Raw genomic sequence first — 27,262 nt, forward strand, 5'->3', positions numbered from 1 at the left:
TTATTTCCATACCATTACAAGTACCAGCTTTGTAGGACATGAACTTACACTAATCATTCCTAAAACCTCAACGTAACTTAGTTCTATAACACTATTTCCACTCTCCGACCTTTTAGACTGGCTCTTATCACTATTTCTATTTCTTCCTCTACCTCTGCTCCTAGTTCGGTCGCAGCCTCTACTCCTTTTCCTATTTTCCATACTATCTCTATTCTCTCTATTACTACTCTCCTGCTCTACTTCTGCAGCTGAACTGGCACTATTACATGACTTCCCACTTTTGACTTCAGCAATGCAAATGTAGTATTGAACTATAGACCGGTCTATAACACAAACTATGAACCGCTGATTAATAGTTTTTATTTCACCTACGTATGGTGTTCAGTATGGCATGACACCTTGACCGTCATTTAAACATTATATTTAAGCTGAGTCCGTACTCTTCCACATACCCAAGGTATTTGAATACTAAGACAACTGAATTTGTTTCATAAATAGAGGGCAACGGAGACATAATTGAAATACAGCTTGTAGTTCACTCCTGGTACCTTAAATGCGGTAAAACTCTCTTTCGCTATTTCGTTCAGTCCTGTTTAACAATGTAGAGTATATAATCACAGGATGCGTTAAACAAATCAAATTAAATGACAACAATGCTATCTGATTAACAAATATATATTTAAACATCTACAAAAGTATATATTTTCTGACAAAAATGTATCACAGAATACCATTAACTATTTAGACAGTACAAGGACGGATCAAATATGAGCAAAGTTCAATACAATACAACTGTGGTTCCTCTGAAGTTCATATTCATTTCAATATCTATTAGAAACAGCAACATTAACAAGCAAATTCGATGAATTGGTATCCCCCGCCGAAAGGGTTTGTGGTAAGGAATGGCAAAAAATATATACGGCAAAAAGTTAAGGCTGTTACTAAGAAGCAAATAATTTCATTAGTCAAAATGAATTTAACAGAAAACAAATGTTTACTTAATGTATTGAACGGGTGAGGAAACAAAACTTCACATGTTGATTATAAATATTGATGGAAAATTAAAAATGAAAAAAAAGAGGATGCATGGGTGGAGGAGTGAGGTGGGAGAATGGTACAACTTGATAAATATTCATGGAAGGTTTGAAAACAATCTAAAATATGGAATGAAAAAAAATTGTGGGGGTGTGGGGGGGGCGCTTGGGGAGGGGGATCGTGAGGGGGAGGGGTGTGATCAAGGCAAGTGGGTGACCAGGTGTGGGTGCACAACTTCACATGTTTATAATTAATGTTCATGGGAAAGAATGAAAGAAATTTAATGAAATTCTACCAAATGGTAAGTTTGTTATGTACAAATATGTGGATTTTTGTAAAATTAAAGGGCAATAACTCTGAAGTTACAAAAAAATATTGTGTGTGCACAACCACATTATGTTGTTCTAAATTCTGTTTTAGTTTCATAGTTCAAGGTCAAATATATCAAAATTTATGATGCAGAAATTGCCATATTTAGAGTACCCTATATAGTTAACACTAGAAATTTCTAAGGGCCATAACTCTGGTGTTGCTTGTGCAATTTGACTGAAACTTGACGGGCCCCATAACCTCATAGTGGACATGTATATGAAGTTTGTTTGAAAGAAATCTAAAATACGGAATGAATTTTTATTGTGGGGTGTCGGGAGGGGAGGGGGTGTGACCAAGGTAAGGGGTTGAACAGGTGTGGGTACACAACTTCGCATGTTTACAATAAATGTTCATGGAAAAGAATGAAAGAAATTTAATGAAATTCTACCAAATGGTAAGTTTGTTATGTACAAATATGTGGATTTTTATACAATTAAAGGGCAATAACTCTGAATTTACAAAATAATAAAACGAAATTGTGTGTACACACATTATGGTGATCTAAATTCTGTTTAAGTTTCATAGTTTAAGGTGAAATATATCAAAAGTAATGATGCAGAAATTGCCATATTTATAGTACCCTATATAGTTAACACTAGAAACTTCTAAGAGCCATAAATAGGGCAATCTGACTGAAACTTGACGGGCCGCATGAACTCATAGTGGTGAACATGTATATGAAGTTTTATATAAATAATCCCAACCACTTCCTACATATGGCTCCGGACGGACGGACGGACAACGCTAAAACTATATCCCTCCGACTTTCGTCCGGGGATAAAAACAGTGTATGACTTGGATACGTACACAAAATGCATAGGCAAGTTTAAAGAAATAGACAAACGAACACTGAAAAGGCAAATAAAAGTTTATAGTAGGCTATCGCCTTGGAACGGTATCCTAAAATTTTAGGACAGTAAAAAATTATCCCCAAAGGATGAAACTCCACTAATGGATAAAATACTGACCAATTCGTAAGACCGGTGGAATATTTTACCGTTCAAATATTTACCTTGGCCATCAAAATTGTAAACCCTTACGAATATGTCAAAAGACAATGGAGCAGAGAATGATGACAAAGATACACGAGGAAGCCAAAAAAATTAGCAGACCAAGCTTATTAAGATACCAGTGGACTCCAAATAAAAATGGAGCAGAGCAAAATGACAAATATACCAGCGGATGCCAAAAGAAAAATGAGAATGCAAAATGACGAAGAAAGCAGCGTACGTCAAACTAAATGAGCAGAGAAACCAGAGAACGCCAAAGGAAAATTAAGCGAGAAAACTGACAAAGAAACCAATGGTCGTCAAAAGAAAATTGAACAAAGCAAAATGACTAAGAAACCATTGGACGCCAAAAGAAAATTAAGCAAGCAAAATGACAAAGAATCCAGTGGTCGTCAAAAGAAAATTGAGCAAAGCAGAATGATAAAGATTTCAGTAAACACCGAAAGAATATTGAGCAGAGCAAAATGACAACGATGGTTCAACCCAAATGGAAACCAAAAGAAAACTGAACAAAGCAAAATAACAAAGAAACCAGTGGACGCAGAAGAAAATTGTTTCATCATGAGCAGGCACCTGGGTAGAACCACCGACCTTCCGTAACCCAGCTTGATGGCTTCCTCATATGCAAAAATAAACGCACCGAGTGAGGCTCAAATCAACATCGATGTGGGCAAGTGATTTGAAGTCAGCGACCTTAACCATTCGGCCACAGAGCCCTCCCCCAATAAATTTAGCAGGAAAAGTGATTAAGAAACCTCTGGACGTCAAAAGAAAATTAAGCAAGCATAATGACAAAGAAACCAGTGGGCGTCTATAGAAAATTCAGCAAAACAGAATGACAAAGATATCAGTGGACACAAAAGAAAATTAAGCAAAGCAATCTGACACCAGTGGGTGTCAAAAATAGAGCAGAACAAAATAACAAAGTATTCAGTGGACGCCAATAGAAAGTTGAACAGAAAAATATGACAAATAAAGGAACTAAAATATTAATGAACATTTGACCTGAAGCTTATGAACACACTGATAATGTTATAATGCCCATCTTATTGTATTTTCCCAAAGCATGTTATTTTTGCAAACTGTTCGTTCATAATTAAGCGTCTATTTAATATCAAAATGTTTGATAGTAAAACTTTAACTTAACCTGACTTTTATCAGAAAGATTTTTACTGTGCAAAGTTGTGAAAGGCTTTCGTTTGAAATATACAGTATGTTAAATTTCCTTCAGTGTGCCTTTCTAGAGCTGTACGTTCATTTCCTATTTCAGTTTTATTGGCACTACTAAGCTGAAGACCATGCACTAGCGAACATAAGGAATTGTGCATATAGCACTTATAAAAATTTCTAGTTGAACACAGATAGAGCAGATAAATGCATAGCATGCATTAAAAGTCCAAAGCATAAATAAAGCATAAAATACTAAGTATTTATATTAAACTTAAACAAAATATTATATACCATGAGAATATGAGTGGGTAACGTCAACTATAATTGTTGATAAGAACATTTATATAATATTTCAAGTTTAAAGAAATATTTCATCAGTTCATTTGAAGTTTCAGTCTGCATACTTTATACACTAAAATCTATTAAAATCTACTGACGACACATCATGCTCTGAATCTCTCCAAAACGTTTGCACTTCATATTACAATTCATGTTTAAATGTAACCATTTACTTATGCCATGAAACGTAATGGCGGGACAACTAACTCAGAAGTAAAATTTTGTAAATATCTCTATATACACTTTGTTATATGGACAATCAAAGACTGATACAAACATGTTCATTATAAGCAAATAATTCCGCAAGTTATAGTTGAAAGAACTTGAATTATAGAGTCAAAAGTTAATGGGTTGTAACTGTGCCAAAGTCCTGAAAAATGTGATATTATATATGTTATTTTATCAAAAGAAATATGGAAAATCATGTTCAAGAATGGAATCCAACTGTAAATCATGAAGATACATACAGGATAAATGGGGGAAACAATCTAAGAATCAAGAATCAAACTTCAAAGATAAATTTTGGTTCAAATCGTACTGCGAGAAACTTTTAGGTATGTTTTACAGGTTGTTATAGAATTTGACAGATACAATGGAGCGTAAGTAAGGGATCAAACCCCTTTTCATTGTTATTCTGCTGTTAAGTATTGAATTCATGTATAGTTGTATTGTCCTTTGTACAACTCTCTTCATATTGCATTGTTGTAAAATTTTCAAATTTAACAATTGTAATAACGAAATAAATGCTTTTTCTACCTAATCCTGATATACTAATTTAGAGTGTCAAAACATATTTCTCATATTTCTTGTCAGAAAGGTTTGCATGATATTATTGGTATTGTTGTGTATTTTATATATTTTTAAAGTACGACTATAATAAACATATCTGTACTTATCTAGCTTTAGAAAAGCAAAGGCAAAAGTTATAAAAAGTTTCTAAATAATTTTGGACGTATTTTCTCTGTTGAAAATTGCTACAGTAAGGCAATTACACACTATTCGCTGTCAGTCTCCACTTTATTTGAAGAATATGATATATTCTGGGTATGCTTGGATGTCGTTATAAATCACAAACTCTGTTGGATTTGCGACGTCATCACAGGTAGAGTTATATCTGAAATGATTATTTCAGAGTAAGCATTTTGAATAACCTTGTCAACAAGAGCTGTCGGGGGACAGCAACGCTCTGCTATACAGCAGCCTTGTCAATTTGATGCATAAAAGTAAAAGTAAAAAACAAACACATTTTTGTAAATATGCAAAACACAGTTATGAAACATGTACAATGCACGTCGCCTCATCACAGTGGATAAGTGTGTGAAGTTTAAATTCATTCCCACATACCATTTCTCAAAAAAATAGCCAAATCGGGACGCCGACACACGGGTGTCAAATAAATGTAGATCTATCTACTTTTCGAAATATCGAGCTAAAAGTTACCCGGCTAAACGTAATGATTGTAACATAAACATCTTGATGCTAGCATGTCTAACGGACGACGTATGACCTGCACAAAGGTTACATGTTTCATTTCACTTTGTCAGATTCAAGCTAATATCAAACAAATGAGTTTATTGCGACTTATATGTAAGACAGCGGTATTGATGTATGTAAAGCTTACCTGTCAGTTGCAGAGCCAGGCACTTGAGGCGCGAATCTCTCCGTATACCCTTGTTGTACCGATGTTGTCAAACCTGTGAGAACCTTTACCTGGTATATTCTTTTAAAGCCATTATTGTCGGGAGGCGAATAGAATTGCTGGGTTGAATATTCTGAACTGACGGCAAAGTAAACTCCCATACCATACCACAATTTTCCCTCTGAAAATATATAGCACACAAAAGTATATATACAAAGTCAAAGCGTTTATTCTGTATACATTTTATATGACATAGAATGCAACAATATCATTTAGTAAAGCTTAGTCGATGTTTTTTTTATCATATTTCACAGTCATCTGATTTCAAATTATATTGCTTTGTCTCTATATAAAAACAAAAATAGTCTTTTCATTCATGTATTAGTAACTATTTCATCTAAGCGCCAGCCTCTCCATGTGATATTTTTATTTACACACGATTTGCCACAGTACTGTTTATTCCGGAAAACATATGAATATGTTATGACGTTATATCACAAGTTCAAAATAAGTAACATATAATCACTTATGACCATAACAAGTAGAACAGAAAAATCATTCGCATATATTCCACATATATTAATATTATCAAAATTTAAATTCGTCCTAAAAAGCAAAATCACTTTCTTTGCCAACTAAACTGATAAGAAATATTGTATATATATATAACAATTGTAGTCGTGGTCAGATATTTATAATACTAAACGTCCTGACAAATAGGTAAATGAATTAACTTACGGAAAGTTGCGCCAGCATAGCTTCTGTTGAAGCCGTTGGAAGTAATAGACTTTTCCTTGTCTTCTTGAGTACCATGCCAAAGAGTACGTTCTATTTCTAAATTTAGGACATTTTTATGTTCCGACTTTAATTGTTCTTTCTTTGTCTGGTATTGCTGATACAATGTTCGGTTCTGAATTCTGCGAATCTAAAAACAAATTATTTGTCAATATTATAACGATACGCGTCTACAAAAGCAACAATTCCATACTGCATGTTTATGTTTTTTACATAATAAGCAGGTCAAATCTATAAAAACGAATTTTCATTAATTGTTTTACTGTTTAATTTTAAATCAAATGACCGTAAGGTTAGAAAGTAGTTATCGTTTATGCTAAAACCTCATTAGTAAACTTTAAGGTATTTCAAACATGCCGAACCTCTTTGATCTGCAAAAGCCTATAGTTTCCAATCGTTGCCCTAAAATTAGCTTCAACATCTTTGTACTCCTGGTCAGTGGAAATGAGCGAAACCTCCTTCAGATTTTCAGACGTTCCCATTGCCTGCCAGGTGTGTGGTAACGCTTGTAACGCTCCTAAAATAAAGGACTACCGTTTCATTGAACAGTTCAAAATAGTTTTTAGATATAACACATGTCCATTAATTATACATTATTCTGATTTAAAAGTACTAGAGGAACTTTTGATTTTTGGAAAAATAACAAATTTATTGTCAATTTTAAGTGTTGCGCTGTGTAAATTTCAACCATTTTGGACACTAAAAAGATTTGAAACTTCAAGCTGACTTTTGACTGTAGATGGCTTAACATGAAACATTTATGATGCTTAAACATATAAGAAGCATTTCTTGGTATTTTTGTGAAAGTTGGAAAGAAACATTTTGCTCCTTATTATTAATTTTGTTGGGTTCAAAACATCCTTAAACTATTTTTTAAGACATGTAGAAAGATGTTGAAATAAAATTTTCATCTTTCGAAATAAAGCAATAAATACAAAAAATAACATTTAAGAATTTGGTTGATCAACAATTCTTTCTGTAAATAATAGCAACCTTTTCAATACGTTAAACATACTGTTTTGCGGCGTTTAAACCCAAGAAAGTGTCTCTGTCTAAATACGAAGCTGCTAGTATTTGCATGGTCTAAATCACACAATAAAGAAGACCAATGTGTTCATTTAGGCAAAAAGATCCAAATGCATGAAATACACATACTATAATTTATTTTACATATACATGTAAAATACTCAACTACAATAACAAAATCGTGCAGCTGAAATATGTATGTATCTACTCAGCCTTTATGCACTCTTTAAAGGTAAACTGATGAAATAATGCACGGAGGGGCATCTGGGGTCTTCCTCCACCATTTAAAGCTGGAAAGTCGCCATATGACCTATCATGTGTCGGTGCGACGTTAAATCCAACAACAAAAAAAAAAAAAAAAAAAAAAAAATGACCCTAATTTCAAACCTGAAAGCCCGGACAATCTATACTTAATTAACCCTTATACTGGTCACGATTCAATTTGCGTTTGCGACCAGTGAAGATCATGGACGAACGGCACTGTTCGCCATTCAATCAGTATCATTTTTGTATGCACCCCTTTTAACAGTAAATGGTTCTATCCGAATTGAAAGATGGACATGTTCATTATAGAAATTTAGCAGGATAACAATTATCGTGTTTATGCGTATCAACAGTACTAAGCATTAAATATAAAACTGGACAAGCTTAATGCATACGTAGCTAAATAAATATGTTCTACCACTAAATACTGGGAGTCTTTTTGATAATTGACTATTACTGGATATAGGAATGAAGCTCTACATTTGAACTAAATATCTAAAGTAAAAGATGGAGACAAGGATATGCATAACATAACAAAGGTAAACGTGTCAACCTTCTGTTAAATCTTTTCTTATCACTGTCACTGTTGTTTCTTTCTTTTTATCGTCTTTCACATATTCTTCCATTTTCGTGAAGTCTACGACATAGAGCTTTTCATTGATATCACGAAATTCTTTCTCCGTCACTGCAATAATAAAAGTCACAGTCGTCTTGTTGTGCTACACATACTTGTGTCTTATTGTGCCGCACATTCGCGTCTTATCGTGTCACACTTGTGTCTTATCGTGCCACAATACTTGTGTCTTCGTTTGAGTCTGCTTAGAAAGATTTTGTTTTTGGAATTATCGTCACTATTTTTTGGGGAAGGAAAAGACACAAGTATCATGGCACGAAATTCTATTAAAAACTGTTTACTTAAACGATTTCATCCTATACCATTCATATGTGTCTGCTCTGCTATGTGACACTATAGAATTACTTTCTTGTCATGGAATTTATTTGCTTGTGTAGACAGTTCCTTGTCTTTTATGATATTTATCCCCCTTGACAAAACAAGCAACTATTTTAGGATGAAAATCTAGATATCAACTAGAAATAGCTTACAAAAGAGCAACTGAATGAGGATAGTGTCATATTCTTTCACAGATGAAAATATTTCACATGTAGTTACAATACAGGAAACTGTTTTAATCAGTAAGCAGAAGTTCACAGCATTGTGAGAAATTATTGTCTAATCCGTTACAGATTTTGTGTTAGAAATCACTTTCGAAAATGACCGCCAGGGGAGATAACCCTTGCTCTGTGACAGCATTTATCTCGTACTTTACTTACGTCTGTAAGATATATAGAGGATATAACATGAGTGTTTTTTTTTTTATTTCATATTGAATTAATTAAACGAGTTGAATAAAATAATAAAATGCGAGGCTCTGTCGCGCATTTAATCAATTTTATTTAACCCGTTTAATAAATTCAATGTGGAAAATCACAAATGCAATATTCTTTTTCTCACATGTTAGCTATCAACAAATTTTACTTTCTTTAACTCTTTAAACATGTCAATTTGACCAACGTCCCCTATATAAACGACGTTGATCTCAAAGTTTTATTACCCTCGTGTATTATCATTTTTATGCAATGGCTTTATTACACGTTTGCGACGTCAAACATGTGATAACTAAGTTTAAGCACATCTTTGTATTGTTTTAGCATTACGGAACCATTATTATTAACAGTAATTAAATCAATTCTACTACTATAGACATCAAACCTGTTTTACTAATTGAATATTTATTGGTAATACCTACGGGAAGCTTTATATACAAACCTGTTGTAGAATTAGCGTCTTCAAGCAGGTATCTTATGTGTCTTGGATACGGTACCCATATTTTACCATCGTCTTCAGTATAATACCATTCGATATGCTAAGCAAAAATGGAAAACAAGCTTTCTATTGATATCTGACTCCAATGTAACTTAAATAGAATTTAAACTGCGAGTCAGTATGTTTGTCGGGTTGCTAATCTTGTAGCAAAATAGAAATAAGACAAGAAAATTATTTCACTAAAACTTCTTACTTTGCTTGTTTGTTTGGTTGGGTTTACACATCTAACGTCACACCGACACAATAACATGTCAAATGGTGACTTTCCAGCTTTTTATGGTGGACGAAGACATTAGGGTCCCCTCCAGGCATTATTTCACCAGGGACATGCACCTTGATAGAACCACCGACCTTCTCTAAGCCGGATGGGTGGCTTCCACACATGAAGAATTCTACGCCCAAAGTGAGGCTCGAACAAATATCGGTGTGATTTGAAGTCAACGACCTTAAAACACTCGATCGCGTAGGCCCTCTAAAATTTGTTGTTCATGCTTTTGGAAGTGAGTAGGAACCATCTTTTTCAGTTTGAAGAGGATATTTTGTCGACATCTAATTCTCCATTAATCAGACTAAAACACTCATTCACTACTCTCATGTAAAATAAACATCGTCCCTTGAAAGAAAAAGAGCGTAAAACATATAAAATAAAAGAACGTCAATCAAACAGAACCTGGTACACTATCTTCCCAATGTCTTTTGACACAGCTTCCTGTCGTCTTTCTTGCAAAAATCGAAGAATTCTCTCGTAGCATTTAATCACACCATCGCCAAGCCCTCTGACCTTCACCTTTCGTGCCTTGGTGTCAACAATGACATTGACATGGTAATCTTCACCAATGTCTTCAATAGTTTTCTGAATTACAAAGAATGATTTATGTTTTGAAAGACTCATTGGCAGGCTGGAAAATAGTATTGATTTCAAACTTTTTTCCCATTATTATGTTTTGTTTAGAAGACTAAGACAACGATTCATGCCCGTGTAGGCAAATATTCCACTGTTTCATTGTTTAAATGAAATCAAAGGGGTTCTCTGTTATTGTGAAAAAGGTACGAGGTATTTAAATACCAAGTATGTTTGATAGTTTTGACTTTCGTCTCCATGGTAATGTTATCAAAGTAAGTGATTCAGCTTAAAAGTTTATTTTCAATAAAATTTTCTGTGTAAAATATTTGGAAAATGTTGGCATTGATGTACAAATATTAGAACGTTACAGTAGAATCAGTAGATTTTCTCCTAATATCAAGATATTGATCGGCGACTGGTTAGAAATGCGGTATATAGTCCGTAACTTAAATGATATCATACTTGTCTGCTTAATTAAGAGTGGTTAAGCCAGAATGTACAACTGAAGGGAATTTACTATATTTTTCCCTTTGTTTACAAGATCAAGATCATCTGTATTGCTGTCTTTTGTCAGGTCTATTTCAACATCTCTCGTTTCACTTTCAACTTTAGCTTTAATGCTGGTGAAGGCCAGATCCACGTTTGTATTATCATCAGATGTAAACTGTATGAGAAGAAAGTCTCTTCTTTTTGTAGGAATAACAATATCATCATCAACATGAATGTTTCCTTTGTCGTCGCCGTCTTCAGCAAAACGCACCCCTGCAAGGAACAATATATATGTTTGATAGGGCATCAATGTACATCTTGTCTTATAAATCTAATTATAATGCTAAAACATGATCAATTATTGATTATGTAGCAGGGCATGTGTATAATACCAGTGTTACTTCCGCCAATTTATCTTTGATAGACTTATCCCTATTAAAGGGGCGCAACATAGAGATCGTAATCGCTTGTAATCAATTACATTATACTAAGTAATTAAATGCAATAGTTTACTAAATGATCACTAAGTACCTTTCGCAGGGGGTTTTTGCTCATTTGTTTTACCACTCATAAATGCTTGAAGTTCTTCCGTAAATGTCTGAAACAAATAAACATGATGTCCATACAAATTATTTATATACATTTGTAATAGGATATGGCATAATTTTCGAATATAATTAACCTTGTAAATGTTTATTTTTATGTTATAAGAAACAAAAACTGTCATTGTTACGGCTGAACTAACACACACATACGTTAACAACATTTAAGGGAAAGGCAATGTTGTTCTTATGTTAAGTTAATTCTGTCTGCTAGAATTTCTTAAATCAAAGAATTATCAAAATCGGCGTTAAAATAAGAAAGTTATGAGCATTTCAATATTTGATCAAAATTTAGCCATTTTTCTATAGCAATTAAAAACAAAATGGTACATTTATTAGATTTCTGTATACACGTTTGAACTGTATTTACTTATTTCTTAAAATTATTTTTCTACCTTTTCAAGATTTAGTGAAAGAAATTATCATGTTTAATAGCTTACACTGAATAAACTCATAAAATCAATCAATTAAAACGGTTATTTGCTAAAAGCGGAATCAGCAGAGTGTAAATGACGTCATGAACTCACTAAAATGGCTGCCTCCATGATCAGCCATTTTCTTAAATTTCAAACTGCCATATCTTTTTCAATAGTGTTCCGATTATAAAACTTCTTTCAGTATTATAAAAGGCTTGAGGATGGCTTTCATATAGAGTTAACTTATTTTGCCAGGAATTCCTTGCCCTTAAAGTACCAGCAAAGAAAGTATACAAACTTTATTTATATCCTTAGCAGCTGGGAACAAAACCAGGTTCACGTGGCAATTAACATTAACATTTGCAGCACCAAAGTCGGCAACAGCTCTGAAAACAAACAATCTCCTTAATCACTGTGAAATCATAATACGACAACCATTTGATAAAAACTTCCGGCATTACATATTTGTACCGTATCTACGTACGTAAGCGTTATAAAGTATTTTGTCTGAAATAATTCGTCCTCCATCACTGATAAACTTGCCGAGGTCAGGTTTGTACTGGTACAGAATCCAGGACCATTGGTTAAGTTAACTATCCTCCGTTACATAACTGAAATAATGATGGAAAACGGCGCTTAACCCAAAAAACAACAACAAAAAAACAAACAAATTGCTTGTGATGCTAGTTTACCTGTAGATACCACGCGCTACCTTCCTCGGGTTATATCTTGCTCCACCTGTACCTATAGAAGGTATGGCTACAGATCTTAGTCCACTTTGCTTCATCTTCTGCAGGCAATCATCAATACAATTGCTAATGGTCTGGAAAGAACAATATCTGAACGATCATGATAGAGAAAAAACATGCTAATTCTTTAGATCAGCAATGTGGTACAAACCTTGTACCAATAGGTCTTGGCATTCATACCTCAAGATTTATCAGATTTATCAGAATAATGTTAAAAGATCCGAGAAATTGGCTCAAAAACGGAAATTATAAAGAAAGTCATAATTCATTTAATTATTTTTTATCAATTATGTATCATTCTATTTATTGAAGTGAAAACAAGAAATTAAATCAATTTGTCATGAAATTTAATTCACAGTAGTTTGCTTCAGATATAGGTGCACATAACTGAATACCAGTTTGAGATCGGCCATGCATTTATTCTAGCTATACCATACCTTAAAACGATTATGTTGAAATGTCGTGATGATGACTGAAATTGATAGATTTAAGGTAGTTCTGCATGTTTGATAAAACAGAAGTGATGGCGTAACGTCAATTATCCGGGAAACGTAAAATAAAGCCTGGCGTCGGCGTACGGGAATGAAAATAATTTTATGAATAAATGGCAACCTGTGAGTAATTTCTTTTACATTGACATTGCTACTATCTTTCTAAAATTAAAACATGATCTTAAGACATATGACACGCTGAATAATTCTAAATAATGTCTTAAAATTATCGTGAAATGTACGGCTCCCTTTAATCGTGGTAAAATATCTCAAAAGTAAGCACACGAACCTATACATTTTATTTCACCAAGTTATAGGTCGTATGTTTATTTACAACTGCGAGAAGTTTCATTAACATATACATTGTAAAAAAATTCAATTTGCGAAAATTGTATGAAAGTTATGATTTTCACATAAACTCCCATTATGAAAAATTGCGTGATAGGCAAAATTTCCAAATTAGTCTAGAAAACAAGAGCTGTCTACGATTCGGCGATTTGACTGTAAATGAATTAATGTCTCAATAAGAGACCTTCTACAAAAAGTATGTCTATAAACGAAGCTTTCGAAAAAATTTAACATGTAAAATTGCAAGTATAACAATTTAGTGACCTTCATCTTCAGTATAATGGGCTCAGCCCCTGCACATACTTTTGTTTGTATGCTGGACAATGTTAATATGAAGTTACAATAAGATATAAGCAAAAGTATAAACGATATGACAGAAAAACAAATGTTGCCGAAAAATTTTAACCTTAAAAATAAACTAAATAGATATAACTTTTGTTGGATTTAACCTCGCAACGACACATGATAGGTCATATGGCGACTTTCCAGCTTTAATAGTGGAGGAAGACCCCAGGTGCCCCTCCGTGCATTATTTCATCACGAGCAGGAACCTGGGTAGAACCACCGACCTTCCGTAAGCCAGCTGAATAGCTTCCCCACATGAAGAATTCAACGCCCCGAGTGAGGCTCGAACCCATATCGATTAGGGGCAAGTTATTTGAAGTCAGCGACTTTAACCACTCGGACACAAACTAAGTATAACACCTTGGTAACACTGACGTTGGGTATAATGGGTCCAGCCCCTGGACATACTTTGTTTGCATGCTGAATAAAAGTTAATGTGAAGTTACAGTAAGAAATAAGCAATAGTAACAAAGAAAAACAAAGGTTGCCGAAAAACTTTAACCGAGAAAGCTCACACCGAGGCCGACGCCGGGGCAAGTGAATAGCACCCCTATTCTCCGAATAGTGGAGGCAAAAATCAAGCACATGACCCTATCCTTTTTATTTGCTGAATATTTTAAGTATATTTTGAAGTTTTGAATTTTTTTAGAAATATGTCGATCCGAACGTGCAGAACTACCTTAAAACAACTTGTCCGTAGAAAAAACTCGAGTAAATGTCTTTATATTAGAACATATTATAAACGGTTTATTTTAATAATCTAAAATATTTAATTAGCGAACTTAATAATTGCCTTATAGATATTGTAGTTAATTTGGAACATTTGGGTCTTTTTCTATCTGAGTGAAGTCTTTCTTTATTGGTGATAGGAATTTGTTACATTTATTGTGACTGGTCGAAAAAAAAGTTGTTTTGTTGAGGCCCGGTCTGTTTCTGATTTCCATTGTATTTGTCACTGGTGTAATTTTTTTGACTTGGTCACACGTTTTCTGAAGTTAAAACTGTTATTACCTGTTCGCCGTCAGGTTCTTTCCAGTCAGGCATGAGATAGTGGTAGACTAGTTTGCAGTCAAGATTATATCCCTTTGTTTCAAAAATCATCCCAGAACTCACATTGCCTTTGAAACGCTTACATTCCTCTTTCAATTGTGGTCCAGCACGCTTGCTAAGTGATTCAGGAATAATGCCGTTCAGATTTGGGAAACTTGTTGTTGTATCTAATATAACATCAGCCTGAAAGTATACTGGGTTGATATAACATCAGCGTGAAAGTATACAGGGTTGATATAACATCAGTATAAAAGTATACCGTGTTTATATAACAGTAGCCTGGAAGTATTCCATGCTGATATAACAGCAGCCTGACAGTATGTCGTGTTGATATACCAGCAGCCTGACAGTATACCGTGTTAATATAAAAGCTTCCTGACAGTATATCGTATTGATACAAAAGCAGTCTGACAGTATATCGTTTTGATTTAACAACAGCCTGACAGTATATCGTGTTGATATATCAACGGCCTGACAGTATACCGTGTTGATATAACAGCAGTCTGACAGTATTCCAGGTTGATCTAACTGCAGCCTGACAGAATACCGTGTTGATATAACAGCGGCCTAACAGTATACCGTGCGGATATAACAACAGCCTGAAAGTACACCAGGCTGATATAACAGCAGTCTAAAAGTATACCGGGTTGATATAACAGCAGCCTGAAAGTATACCGTGTTGGTATAACAGCAGTCTGACAGTATACCGCGTTGATATAATAACAGCTCCCTGACAGTATACGGTGTTGATATAACAACAGCCTGACAGTATACCATGCTGATATAACAGCAGCCTAAAAGTAGACCGTGATGATATAACAGCAGCCTGAAAGTATACCGTGTTGATATAACAGCACCCTGACAGTATGCTGTTTTGATATAAAGCAGCCTGGCAGTATGCTGTTTTGATATAACAGCACCCTGACAGTATGCTGGTTTGATATAACAGCAGCCTGACAGTATCGCATGTTGTTATAACAGCAGCCTGAAAGAGTATACCATGTTGATATAACAGCACCCTGACAGTATGCTGTTTTGATATAACAGCAGCCTGACAGTATCGCATGTTGATATAACAGCAGCCTGAAAGTATACCGTGTTGATATAACAGCAGCTTGAAGGTATACCAGTTTGATATAAACATCAGTCTGAAAGTGTTCAGCCAGAAAGTAAACCGGGTTGACATAAAATCATCCTGAAAGTAAACTGTTGATATAAAAACAGCCTGAAAGTATACCGAATGGATTTAGCATCAGTCTGAATGTATACCGTGTTGATATAATAAACCGGGTTGTATCTATTATAAGAGCAGATTGAAAGTATACGGGGTTATCACCAAACAAGTTTAAATATTTGTGCTTTTGTATTATTACTGTTACGTATCCATAGACTCATAAACGCAACGCCGCATAAAAATGTTCCGTTCTTAATTTTTAGGAAGATAAAAATACCTTTATGAGGACCATGCTGTAACACGAAATACCGAGCCTGTTCAATATTTATTTTTTTATTTTGTTGGGTTTATTGTCGCACCGACACAATTTCAGGTCATATGGCGACTTTCCAGCTTTAATGGTGGAGGAAGACCCCAGGTGCCCCTCCGTGCACAATTTCATCACGAGCGGGCACCTTGGTAGAACCACCGACCTTCCGTAAGCCAGCTGGATGGCTTCTTCACGTGAAGAATTCTACGCCCCAAATGAGGTTTCGAACACACATCGATGAGGGGCAAATGGTTTGAAGTCAACGACTCTAACCACTCGGCCACGGAGGCCCCGCCTGTTCAATAGGGGTAATGAAACATATATGTACAACATTCTCAAGTCCTAATATTAAAAGGCCAAGGTAAAACTGCATTATACTGTACATTGAATAGTCTGCATACTCGTAAATGACTAGATAATTCATAACACAACGCGGAGTTAATGTACGGGTTGACATTTTTAAGAATGAAAAATCATTACTGTTTTAGCGAAAAAATGAAGTCCAATTAGCGAATGTGTTTAAAACAGTCAAAGTACAGAACGCTAACACAATGAAATAAATGTATACATCTTTGCTTGAAAATTCTGCAATATTGCCTGTAACCCTTTGTTGTTATCATTTCTGGTCATTTGGGATCATGAAGGCAATTAAATGTTTCGCTTAAGCTGGTATTGCATATTTTATTATCTCTAATACCACAGTCACACATACGGCGCGGATAGCTACGTCTAGCTACGGATAGAAACGTAGTAATCCGTATCGATCCGTACCTGAGCCATACGGATTGGTACGGTTTGATACAGATAACTACTTTAAGGTACGGCTCAGGTACGGATCGATACGGATCTATACGGATTACTACGTTTCTATCCGTGGCTAAACGTAGCTACCCGCGCCCTATGTGTGACTGGGGTATTAAGAAGAGACTGCTTAACCGATGGTGATTTTCTGCTTATTGCTTCCAAAGGATCTGAATATTTACTTTTACTCAGAACACCATACCTTTGCCAGCTCAAGATTTCCGTATGATATCTCAAGAGATGTAGATGACTTTGGTACTTTCCAAAGAAGATTGCCAACTGTAATGAAAATATGGGTGTAAAATCAAGAACATGTATAATACAGATTATGTTACATATAATATAAATATTTTTATTATACGTATTAGGGATGAAAGTGGAAGCTCACTTCAACATTTAGTAAGACTGCACTGCTGTACAGCTGAAATAATGATCAGTGATACACATAAAATAATATATCTGTACTTAAAGAGAACTTGGAGGCGTAGAAATATAGGATTACAACGTCAGACTCCTCGAACCCGTGCCAGATATATATTTGACTACGGCCTCCATCTTTTTTCATTCTGGCACAGAGACTGAAGACAGAAGTCAAGAGGAAGCAGGCATCAGGTGTAGTAAAACGAGTTTGTATGACTTTTTTCATCAATGAAAATATATTTAGACTAAGGATATGAACTCATGAGACATTGATACGAATAACTGACAGGACCAGCTAGTGCATGCATTTTTATTTTGAGAAAGTCTGCGTCTTTAACTTAACTCAAACATGACCAGAAAACACTAAATACCAGGTACATAACACAGCACATGTGATAAGTGAAATTTGACGAGCAGGATAGGCCTTCAGACAGTACTTAATAACTTGATGTGTGTAATTTATACGTCATTTTGTTATTGGTGTTATGTGTCAACGAAGAGTCAAGCACTGTCCTACTGCCATAGGTTGTTTGTTTATTTGGTTTTTCTATTGGAACTGAGTCTTCGTTTCCGAAATTGGAGAACATTCATCAAAAATATTATATGAACGTTGTACGATGTGTTTCTCGGAAGTCATTGTAAAGTTTTGTGATGATATTTATTACCATTTTGTACTTGGGCTGTATTGACAACAGCTACTGTCGTGGTCGGTGCTTTCATTTGTGTGAAGAACTTGACTGCCTCTTGGTAAAATGTCTAGAATAAAGAAAAATATGTCTTATAGGTCATAATATAAGAATTTTCTTAGGTCTATAGTATCAGTGTGATTTATATTATATTCCAGTATTTTATTATACAATCGCCTCTATGACCTATACGTTACAATACAATATTTCACTGATGGATTCCGTACCATACCTATCCGATAACGTCACATAACCCTTCCCGTAAACCCTTTTGTTGATATTGTTCGCCATTATCTGATATATAGATTGATTGACATTATATTAACTAAATAAATAAATTGATACATTAGACCTAACATATGTTTTAGAACTACAGTTGCATCTTAAATGAATATACCATATCACAAATTTCAGTCCATAACCTGATATATCGATAACTTTATATCAAAATTCAATTATTCATTTGTTCTAACCGTCTGAGGGATGTCAAAATAAACTGTAATATATAATACTCGTACATAACCAGGTGTACGCTGATTTTGTATAACTATTTCTTGGTTTTACCTGACATGTCTGCTGTGCTGGGCCATACATAACGACCACTACCAATTTTAAGTACGATCGTTTCTTCTTGAAAAATTCTTTAATGGCAGCGAACGTCTGACTTGCCGACACTTGATCAGGGTATTTAAATCCACCAGTACCAAACGTTGGCATAGCGATAGATGTAAATTGGTCTTTCTCTGCCTGTTCCAGGCATTTAAGCACACAGTCTGACACATTCTGTAATGAAATATAGAACAACATAGAAATTTAGCAAGGGTCACTTTTTTGTTGTGTGGTTTTGCAACACAGTGGAGGTAAAGAGTGATGCTGGGTGCACAACATAAACCAGTGTTTTCCACCCAGTTATGTTTTTTTTTTGGAATTGATCGGCTCTCTCTCTCTCCGACTCACGCACGCACGCATACACTCTCTCTTGGTGTGTGTAAGTGTTAGGAGTTTGTTTAACCAGTTTGAGCAGGCTGCGTTCACGGAACGTGGATTTTCCTCCTGGCTATTTTTCCTTACTATTTGTCATTAATGTCAGAAATACTGTGCGCCTCATTAAATTATTAATCAACAAGAATTACTCTTAGCAATAACATGAATACGCAAGTCAAACAAACTCTGCAAAGTAGCTAAGGAATGTTTAAACGCCGCATGTACTTATCTTAAAGAACTAACTACCATATACCTTAGCATTCGCGGGTGCATAGTCTTTGAGTACAGTATAGAACACTTTCTTGCAGCTAAGTTTCCCGGACTTTGTGGCAGCAACTCCTTGATCCGGGTAACTTTTGTAACATCTGTTACATTCTTTCTGAATATCTGGTCCACCCGCTTTCATGATTGCAGCTGATATTGCACCGTTTAGCTTGGGGAAAGAGGAGGTTGTACAAACAATAACATCAGCCTATTGCAAAGAAGAAAATAATATTCGTTTCCTCCTTTCTTTTGAACTAACGGAATTCCGCTAAATTCTGTTCTATTTCTGGTAATCTTGTAAATTTAATACTTTCTACATATTTCACTGAAGATTAAAAAATGTTGTTTTAGGTTATTATGTGGTTTCTGAAAGCTGCGTTGTGGGAATTTGGATTACATGTACTAAAGATATTTCCATAGATCAAATGATTTTGCTATAACTGTGTTATTCTCTTTATTGACTAAGAAAAGTGTAACTTCAAGGCCAGTCTGTTTTATTAACATTTGTGTTACATTTGGTACTTACAAATTATCATTATTATCCTTATCTGATATGGAAGACCTGTGCTAATATGTTATCTTGTTACATACTCTATTAAGTTAAACTGGAACCACATTGTTCACATGATCAAAATAATTTTATACCAAAAGAAAATCATGAATAATATGGGATAATATTGAAGCAACTTCTGCTGTAAAACTTTTATATAGCCTATCATATGGCAACATAGATGTATACTAAAACTACACTGATTTCAACCACAATTACTTTCTGATTAACTGGAACACGTCAAGAAACTGACACTTCTTATTTACCTTAGTGTTTGTAATTAAAGAATATCTATCATTATTGTCAACTACATTACAATTTAACAACATTTTCTGGTCATTTATTAGTCTATGTTTAAAGTTCATACCTTATCCTGGTAGGACATTTATTCGTGTTCTTCAAAATATTACTTTTAAAAAAATATTTTGTACATCTGATTCCCCATAGAGAACATAATACGTCAATATATTTCCATATTGACGTTCAAATTTCATATTAGGTATGTAACGTCATTTGTTTACAAATCTAATAACCTATAAAATATGCATTTATTATTTATTTATTTCAATCTCTGTATGCAAAACAAACCTTAAAACTCTCTATGCCTCCTACTTCTAAATCAACCGCCGCTCCGTCAGTACCATCTATAGTAAACGATCCTTCATTTGGTTTTTGATCCCTATTCCTATGCACAGCTGATCTAGGACGTTTTGGAGAAGGCTGTCTTTGCTTAGGATCGACTGGCCAAGAAAACAAATTTTATTGGTTTCTTTAGTATAGTTCTCAATATAGAGAGTAGTATAGTTGTAGATTCATGGAATGCCACTGTACTTAAGACAGACCGTTACGAGACGGATAATGAATCTATATCTGAACTTGTTGTTGTTGAAACGACAGGACGTCATTTAAAGCAGAAAAACTTTCATTTCTACTATTTTTAGATATAACAAATTTTATATCCACAATGGTGATATTAAGTAAGTGCTCTCAATACTACAAAGTAAGAAGGCTCAACAATGTCCGTCTTAATTTCCTACTAGATAGACTATCAAAGTTTTTTTTATTGAACATGTTTTACAAGAAACAAAACAAACTAGAGCTATCACTAAAGGTCATGAATGTACCCCCCGCATGCACTGACACAGTACATTGCAATTTGACGCACACAAGATTGCATAATTATGTGGACTGTATGTATATAGACTGTATGTATACAGTATAGTAACAAAAAAAAAGTCCCATAACTATGCAGAATATTTATCTAAAAGAATGTAACATGCACCATGCACAACTAGGGTTGGTACTGATCACTTGTGTGAAGTTTCATTAAATTGTGTACAAGGGTTTGGTAGATTAGGTACGCACAAGATTGCATATGCAGACTGTATGTACATAGTATGTTAACAAGAAACGAAGTCCCATAACTCTGCAATTTTTGTCGCTGAAAGAACCTAACATGCCCCATGCACAACTACTGTTGTTACTGATCACTTGTGTGAAGTTTCATTAAATTGTTTCAAGGGGATGAGGAGAGATGGTGCGCACAAGATTGTGTCTATGTATATAGTATAGTAACAAAAAAACAAAGTCCCATAACTCTGCAAATTTTTTTTCTAAAAGAACCTAACATGCCCCATGCACAACTACTGTTGGTACTGATCACTTGTGTGAAGTTTCATTAAATTGTGTCAAGGGGATGAGGAGAGATGGTGCGCACAAGATTGTGTCTATGTATATAGTATAGTAACAAAAAAACAAAGTCCCATAACTCTGCAATTTTTTTTTCTAAAAGAACCTAACATGCCCCATGCACAACTACTGTTGGTACTGATCACTTGTGTGAAGTTTCATGAAATTATGTCAAGGGGATAAGGAGAGATGGTGCGCACAAGATTGTGTCTATGTATATAGTATAGTAACAAAAAAACAAAGTCCCATAACTCTGCAATTTTTTTTTCTAAAAGAACCTTACATGCCCCATGCACAACTACTGTTGGTACTGATCACTTGTGTGAAGTTTCATGAAATTCTGTCAAGGGGATAAGGAGAGATGGTGCGCACAAGATTGCGTCTACGGACAGACGGACAGACGGACAGACAGATAGACAACCTGAAACCAGTATACCCCCCCCCCTTACAACTTTGTTGTCGAGGGGTACAATGAAATCTTAAACAGACTTGAAGGAAACGAAAACTTGGCAGTGGGGTGGAAGATCACTATTATACAGAATCAAAGGTGTGAATTTTCTGCAATTAACTTTAGGAAACACACTATGTTGTACATGCATCATCAGTCAGTGAAACGTTTTTCCTTTACAAATGCAAGTTTCCCATACGAATTTACCTTTTTAAGATGATCGTTAACTAGTATGCAATGGTATAAACTCTTCCAGTTTGCAACATTAAAACAATATTCCTTGAAGTTTTTAGGCTATCAAGTTACAATTTTTCTGACTACTTAAAATTCTAGTAGTAGAACACGTACATTTATAACTGATTTTTTTTTGAAACGGAATATACTGGGAATTGGGAAACACATCCTTGCAACCTGCAAAGGATATGATAATGATTTAGGAAACTTTGATAAGATATTTTTCTGTTTGAATTAACCGTTTTCTAATCTATGTATATTTTCAAATACCTTTTCACTGAATTTGTACTTCAGAATGTGGATCATTTTGTATAGATCTATAGGTGTTAGTCAGAATGTCCGTAAAATTTAGATTTATAAGAAATCAGAATTTTATATACATAGCATTTTAAACGCGAATGTTTTAATAAATGAAAACTAATTTGAAAAGGTCTTACCCTTTACTTCTACTTTGTCACCATCTTTCGTCTCCACAGTTTCTTCTATGTCTGCAATCAGTCTATGTGGCCTTTGGCTATACAACTGCTCCAATATTACTTCGAACGCCTGTAAGCATCATTAGTAACCGTTTAGCTTTGTTGGTAACTTCAATTACAACTTATTCAAACAAATACAAATGCGGCATGTTGAATTTTCTTATACTGAAACAAATCCATTATTGGCCGCTGCGCATCTAGTTTTGTTTCTCATAAACTGTCGGCAACAATGTATGGTATTCGTATATTTTAAATATAGCTAGTGCTTGTAATTTACATGAATCGAACACATTCACGTCGTGTGTAATCTTTAACAGTTAAAGCAGAAGCTTTGATAAAACATTGATAAACCAACAGACGAGCTGATGTGCATATGAAAGACTAGGAAATGTATTCCTACCGATGTGGTAGCAATGTCTGTCTTGTAGATAACTATAGTAATCTCAGTTAGAGAACATGTTATATGCAGCTGCATGAATTCTCCAATTGTTCGTATGAAGGCGAGAGCAACTTCGTTTCCAGGGTAATCGCAGTCCGCAGTACCAATCGTAGGAAACGCAATTGTTGTTCTTTTCTGTCTCACAGCTTCTTTTAGACAGGTCGTAATGTAGCCAGCAAGAGACTGAAATATTATTTGATATAATTCATAAATTATTTTGAGTCACTCTACAGTTTTGCCAGCGTTTTGAAGCTTCACACTTTAATGTTTAGAAGCGAATAATTAAATTGAGTCGTCCCGCTGCATTTTTTCAAACAAAATCAAAGCGTGTCCATTTTGTTTGTACAAAGAGAAACAAAGTCAAAACTTTAGCAGGAGAAACGCATATTTCAGCAACGCAGACTTCAATGATGAGAATAGGGACGCAAACATTCGTATTATCAATGAAGAAACTTTCATAAAACCATATCTGTCAAATATTAATTGGCGTTTTAAAATACTTTATGTTTTGGCAATAATTACTTTGCATCCAGATGATTTGTTGTTGTCAATTTTGAGGTGGTAGATTTCACTGCAAGGTATTCTTCCTGCTTTAGTTTGAACCATCATGCCATCAGGGACGTTGCCACCTGGATATACTTTCTTAAATGCCTTATTACATTCTGATTCCATAGCAAATCCCACTCCAGCAGCGTATTTCAAGCCGTCACTGACCTTTCCTGATGGTAAAGGAGCTGTTGGTGTTGCATTTACCAATACTTCCGCCTGAAGTTATTTAAAAGAGAAAGTACGATTTTTGCTTAGATAACTGTGATTTTTTGAAAAAGTCAATTAGTCATTCCAATAGAAGTCATCCTACCTTAAAAATTTTAAAACTTTGTCAATTGCTAACAACTTGAAAATTTGTCCCCTCACAACAAACACATACAACCTCAGTAATCACACTTACAATACTAAATCAGTATTGCTGGAACACAAATTAGTAATAATTAAACAATAAATTAATTATAGGATTGAATTTTTTTCTGGTGTTCATGCATGTGTGTATGGGATGATATTCAATATGTGTGTCACTCGTCAAGGTTTGTACAAGCATATGATTTAATCTACATAATTCAAAGTAAACATGTTTCCACACCGATTTTTCTATTTTCATAATTTCACTTCCTGCATCATAAACACCAAAACCAACTTTAATCAAATCGTAACTACAATCATTGGATAAAAATGTCCTAACTAACAAATGAGTACTAACACTCAAATATTTAATTCAGAATTAACAAAGTTCCGCTATTTTACGTACACAATTGGCAATGGTTTACACAATGAAACAAAGCTGACGAAAGGGTTTCATCGGTGTATGAACGTCTCCGCTAAACCAATCCTATTGATTGAATCATTAGATATTTGTAATATATATCAAATTGATAATTATGTACAGTTTATGAGGTGAAGCCTGATATAGTTCTTCCTGTTTTATAAAATAAATGGAAAAAGATATACAGAGAAAAGTAATCACCGCAGTGGTTTGAAGATCTCCCCATTTAATGATGATCTTCGTACCGCCCGGGAGCGGTAAAGTTCTTGTACCAAATCTTTCAAGTTTGAAGTGTTTTGACGCAGCAAACTTTGTCATCGTCCCTGTAGATTTTATAAGATATTTTGTAAATTATAAGATATCTTTTCGCATTCATTGATATTCTGTGTTTTATTAATTAACATATTATACTTAAGTTTGTACCTTACATACTGGAGCTATCACGTGACTTTTAAGTTCGTAAACATACACACATGTTAGACAGCATTTCACTGAAGAACTAAAATATGCAATGCTACGAATTACAAACCTATTCTGCTGCAAGAAGGCAAAAAATTACTAAGGCAAATCTTTACTATCTAAGAGATAAATCATCTTTTAAAAAATGACTACGAATAATCATATTCCAAAAATAATCTCACACGATGATTCCAATTCAATATCTTTTTCTCCTTATCAGAAAGGGAAATTTCGATGTCACCTCGATGTGTAGTGAGTGTTTCATTGCTTCTCTTGTGTATATTAATCAAAATACATATGTGGTTATTAAGTATTTAAGTGAAATTGTTTCACATATTTATCAGCAATGACTATCTAACAACTTCAATAGTTTAAACAATCAAAAGACAAATTGTAGCATTAGGCATTTTTCATTTAAACTACCACATAAAAGTTTATAGACAGTCTAACTTAGAGAATTGTTCATAACAAAGACATTTTACCTTGAATCATTTGTCTTTAACTTTGAACAATGCTCAGACTGTCGATTTAGTCTCTTCACAAATAGCCATCAATTTAAAAAAAGACACGAAGAAATGTTTTTTATGTATTTTTTTCTCATTAAGCTGAGTTAGCGTCACATACGTTATTTATTTGTTTTGCTTAATTATAGACAGATTTCATTTTATTGGTATTCTAATCACAATGGTTTGACAACGCTTTCTTGCTCATTTCTACTCAATATCAACCATGTCCGATATGTTCAATACTCAACTTTCTATCAAAATGAATCTTTTACTCGTACATTGAAAAGCTCCAACATCCATGAATTATAGCTTCTTTTTATGGCATGAAGAATAAAATACTGAAGATTATGTGATGAAAAACTTTTTGACTTTTTAAAGTCGTAACATAGACTCATTTTGTATCCATTTATTAATGCCAGTTAGCCTTTTGTTTACTTTGTGAATGAAAGAAACTTCAATACAAGTATTTTCATGCTATTTTTTTCAGCTTATTTATCACAGAAATTGAGTAACACGTTAAGTAAGTATCTTAAAATTCTTAACAAGAACATGTACACGCCAAAATATTAATATGTAATGTCCCTGTTTCATTTTTGAGTATTGCTTACTGTAACAATAAATTATTCTTTAAGCGTGTCATTTCTACCTTTCAACAGATGAAGTGCAGATAAATCCTAAAAAAGAAGGCAGTTAAAATTATGACATACAATAAAACAATAAAAGATACATTTTCGATCCTAAAATTGAATATAAATGGTGAATTATTTTCAGATTCACGAAGAGTAGAATTAATGCCATTCTTTCATTTGTTCAGTATGTATGATTTTGTTTACTCATGGCAATGTAAGTACTCTTGCTCTCATGAGCTCACTTACGTCCGAAAGTCAGGGTCCTCTGTGGTTAAGCTCGTAATCTTCGTATCACTTGCCACTAAACGGCCATTATCTTAAACCTCACTTAGGGGATAGATTTTTTTAATGGGAGGAAGTCTTCCAGCTGGCTTACGGGATTCCGGTGACACATTTACTACTGCGGTGTCCACAAATACCCGATATAATGCCAGAAGAAGCAACTGGGTTCTTTCCCTACCATGAACAACCAGTAAGTTGCCGTAGGAAATAAACTTGTGTCGATCTCACGGTTAAACCCCCTAATATATATATATATATATATACTAAAGAAGATATATAGATCTTATTAGTATATTATGATTATGCTAATGGCACAACTTGTATTACAGCTGTTAGACAAAGTTGCAGCAATACCTTTTCCAACACCAATGTTTCGCACAGGCAAATGAAAACATTTTTCTCCGAAGACACTATGCATTTGTTTCTGTATTGTTCTCACGATGTCTGGATTTGGGTCATAGAAATATATCTCTCGTACGTTCGGAGTGGACTTTAACTTGTTTTTCATGGTGTCCAGTATCATCTGAAATGTAGAAAATGAATATCTTAATTTAGTTTGCAATAAAATGCCAACGTCAGAATAAATTACACATTTTCATTAAAGAAAACACTAAACAGACAAACAGATTAAATAATAAAATAAATTATACTTCTAGTATATTATATCGTACATTATAGTTTATATCAAAACGTCAGAGAACTTTACATTTGTGTCTGCTTTGGA

General features: G+C 34.3%; 1 protein-coding gene across 1 annotated transcript in view; it reads right to left on the bottom strand.

Moving 5' to 3' along the window:
* Positions 1-659: 659 nt before the first annotated feature.
* The window catches only part of LOC128550359 (protein mono-ADP-ribosyltransferase PARP14-like), a 37,570-nt gene continuing 10,967 nt past the window's right edge, over positions 660-27,262 (bottom strand). Inside the window, exons 6-27 of the mRNA XM_053529283.1 lie at positions 26,893-27,061; positions 24,864-24,985; positions 23,867-24,109; positions 23,306-23,527; positions 22,867-22,975; positions 20,647-20,798; positions 19,498-19,716; positions 18,825-19,043; positions 18,240-18,330; positions 17,357-17,433; positions 14,831-15,052; positions 12,579-12,709; positions 12,185-12,272; positions 11,400-11,466; positions 10,897-11,141; positions 10,206-10,388; positions 9,479-9,575; positions 8,204-8,335; positions 6,723-6,877; positions 6,304-6,490; positions 5,548-5,746; positions 660-5,040 (exon numbers count right to left, since the gene is read on the bottom strand). Coding sequence (XP_053385258.1) covers positions 4,944-5,040; positions 5,548-5,746; positions 6,304-6,490; positions 6,723-6,877; positions 8,204-8,335; positions 9,479-9,575; positions 10,206-10,388; positions 10,897-11,141; positions 11,400-11,466; positions 12,185-12,272; positions 12,579-12,709; positions 14,831-15,052; positions 17,357-17,433; positions 18,240-18,330; positions 18,825-19,043; positions 19,498-19,716; positions 20,647-20,798; positions 22,867-22,975; positions 23,306-23,527; positions 23,867-24,109; positions 24,864-24,985; positions 26,893-27,061 — 3,426 coding nt within the window. The 3' untranslated portion in view covers positions 660-4,943. The remainder of the gene's footprint in view (positions 5,041-5,547; positions 5,747-6,303; positions 6,491-6,722; positions 6,878-8,203; positions 8,336-9,478; positions 9,576-10,205; positions 10,389-10,896; positions 11,142-11,399; positions 11,467-12,184; positions 12,273-12,578; positions 12,710-14,830; positions 15,053-17,356; positions 17,434-18,239; positions 18,331-18,824; positions 19,044-19,497; positions 19,717-20,646; positions 20,799-22,866; positions 22,976-23,305; positions 23,528-23,866; positions 24,110-24,863; positions 24,986-26,892; positions 27,062-27,262) is intronic.

Source organism: Mercenaria mercenaria, chromosome 17 (assembly GCF_021730395.1).
Source record: "Mercenaria mercenaria strain notata chromosome 17, MADL_Memer_1, whole genome shotgun sequence".
Taxonomy (NCBI): domain Eukaryota; kingdom Metazoa; phylum Mollusca; class Bivalvia; order Venerida; family Veneridae; genus Mercenaria; species Mercenaria mercenaria.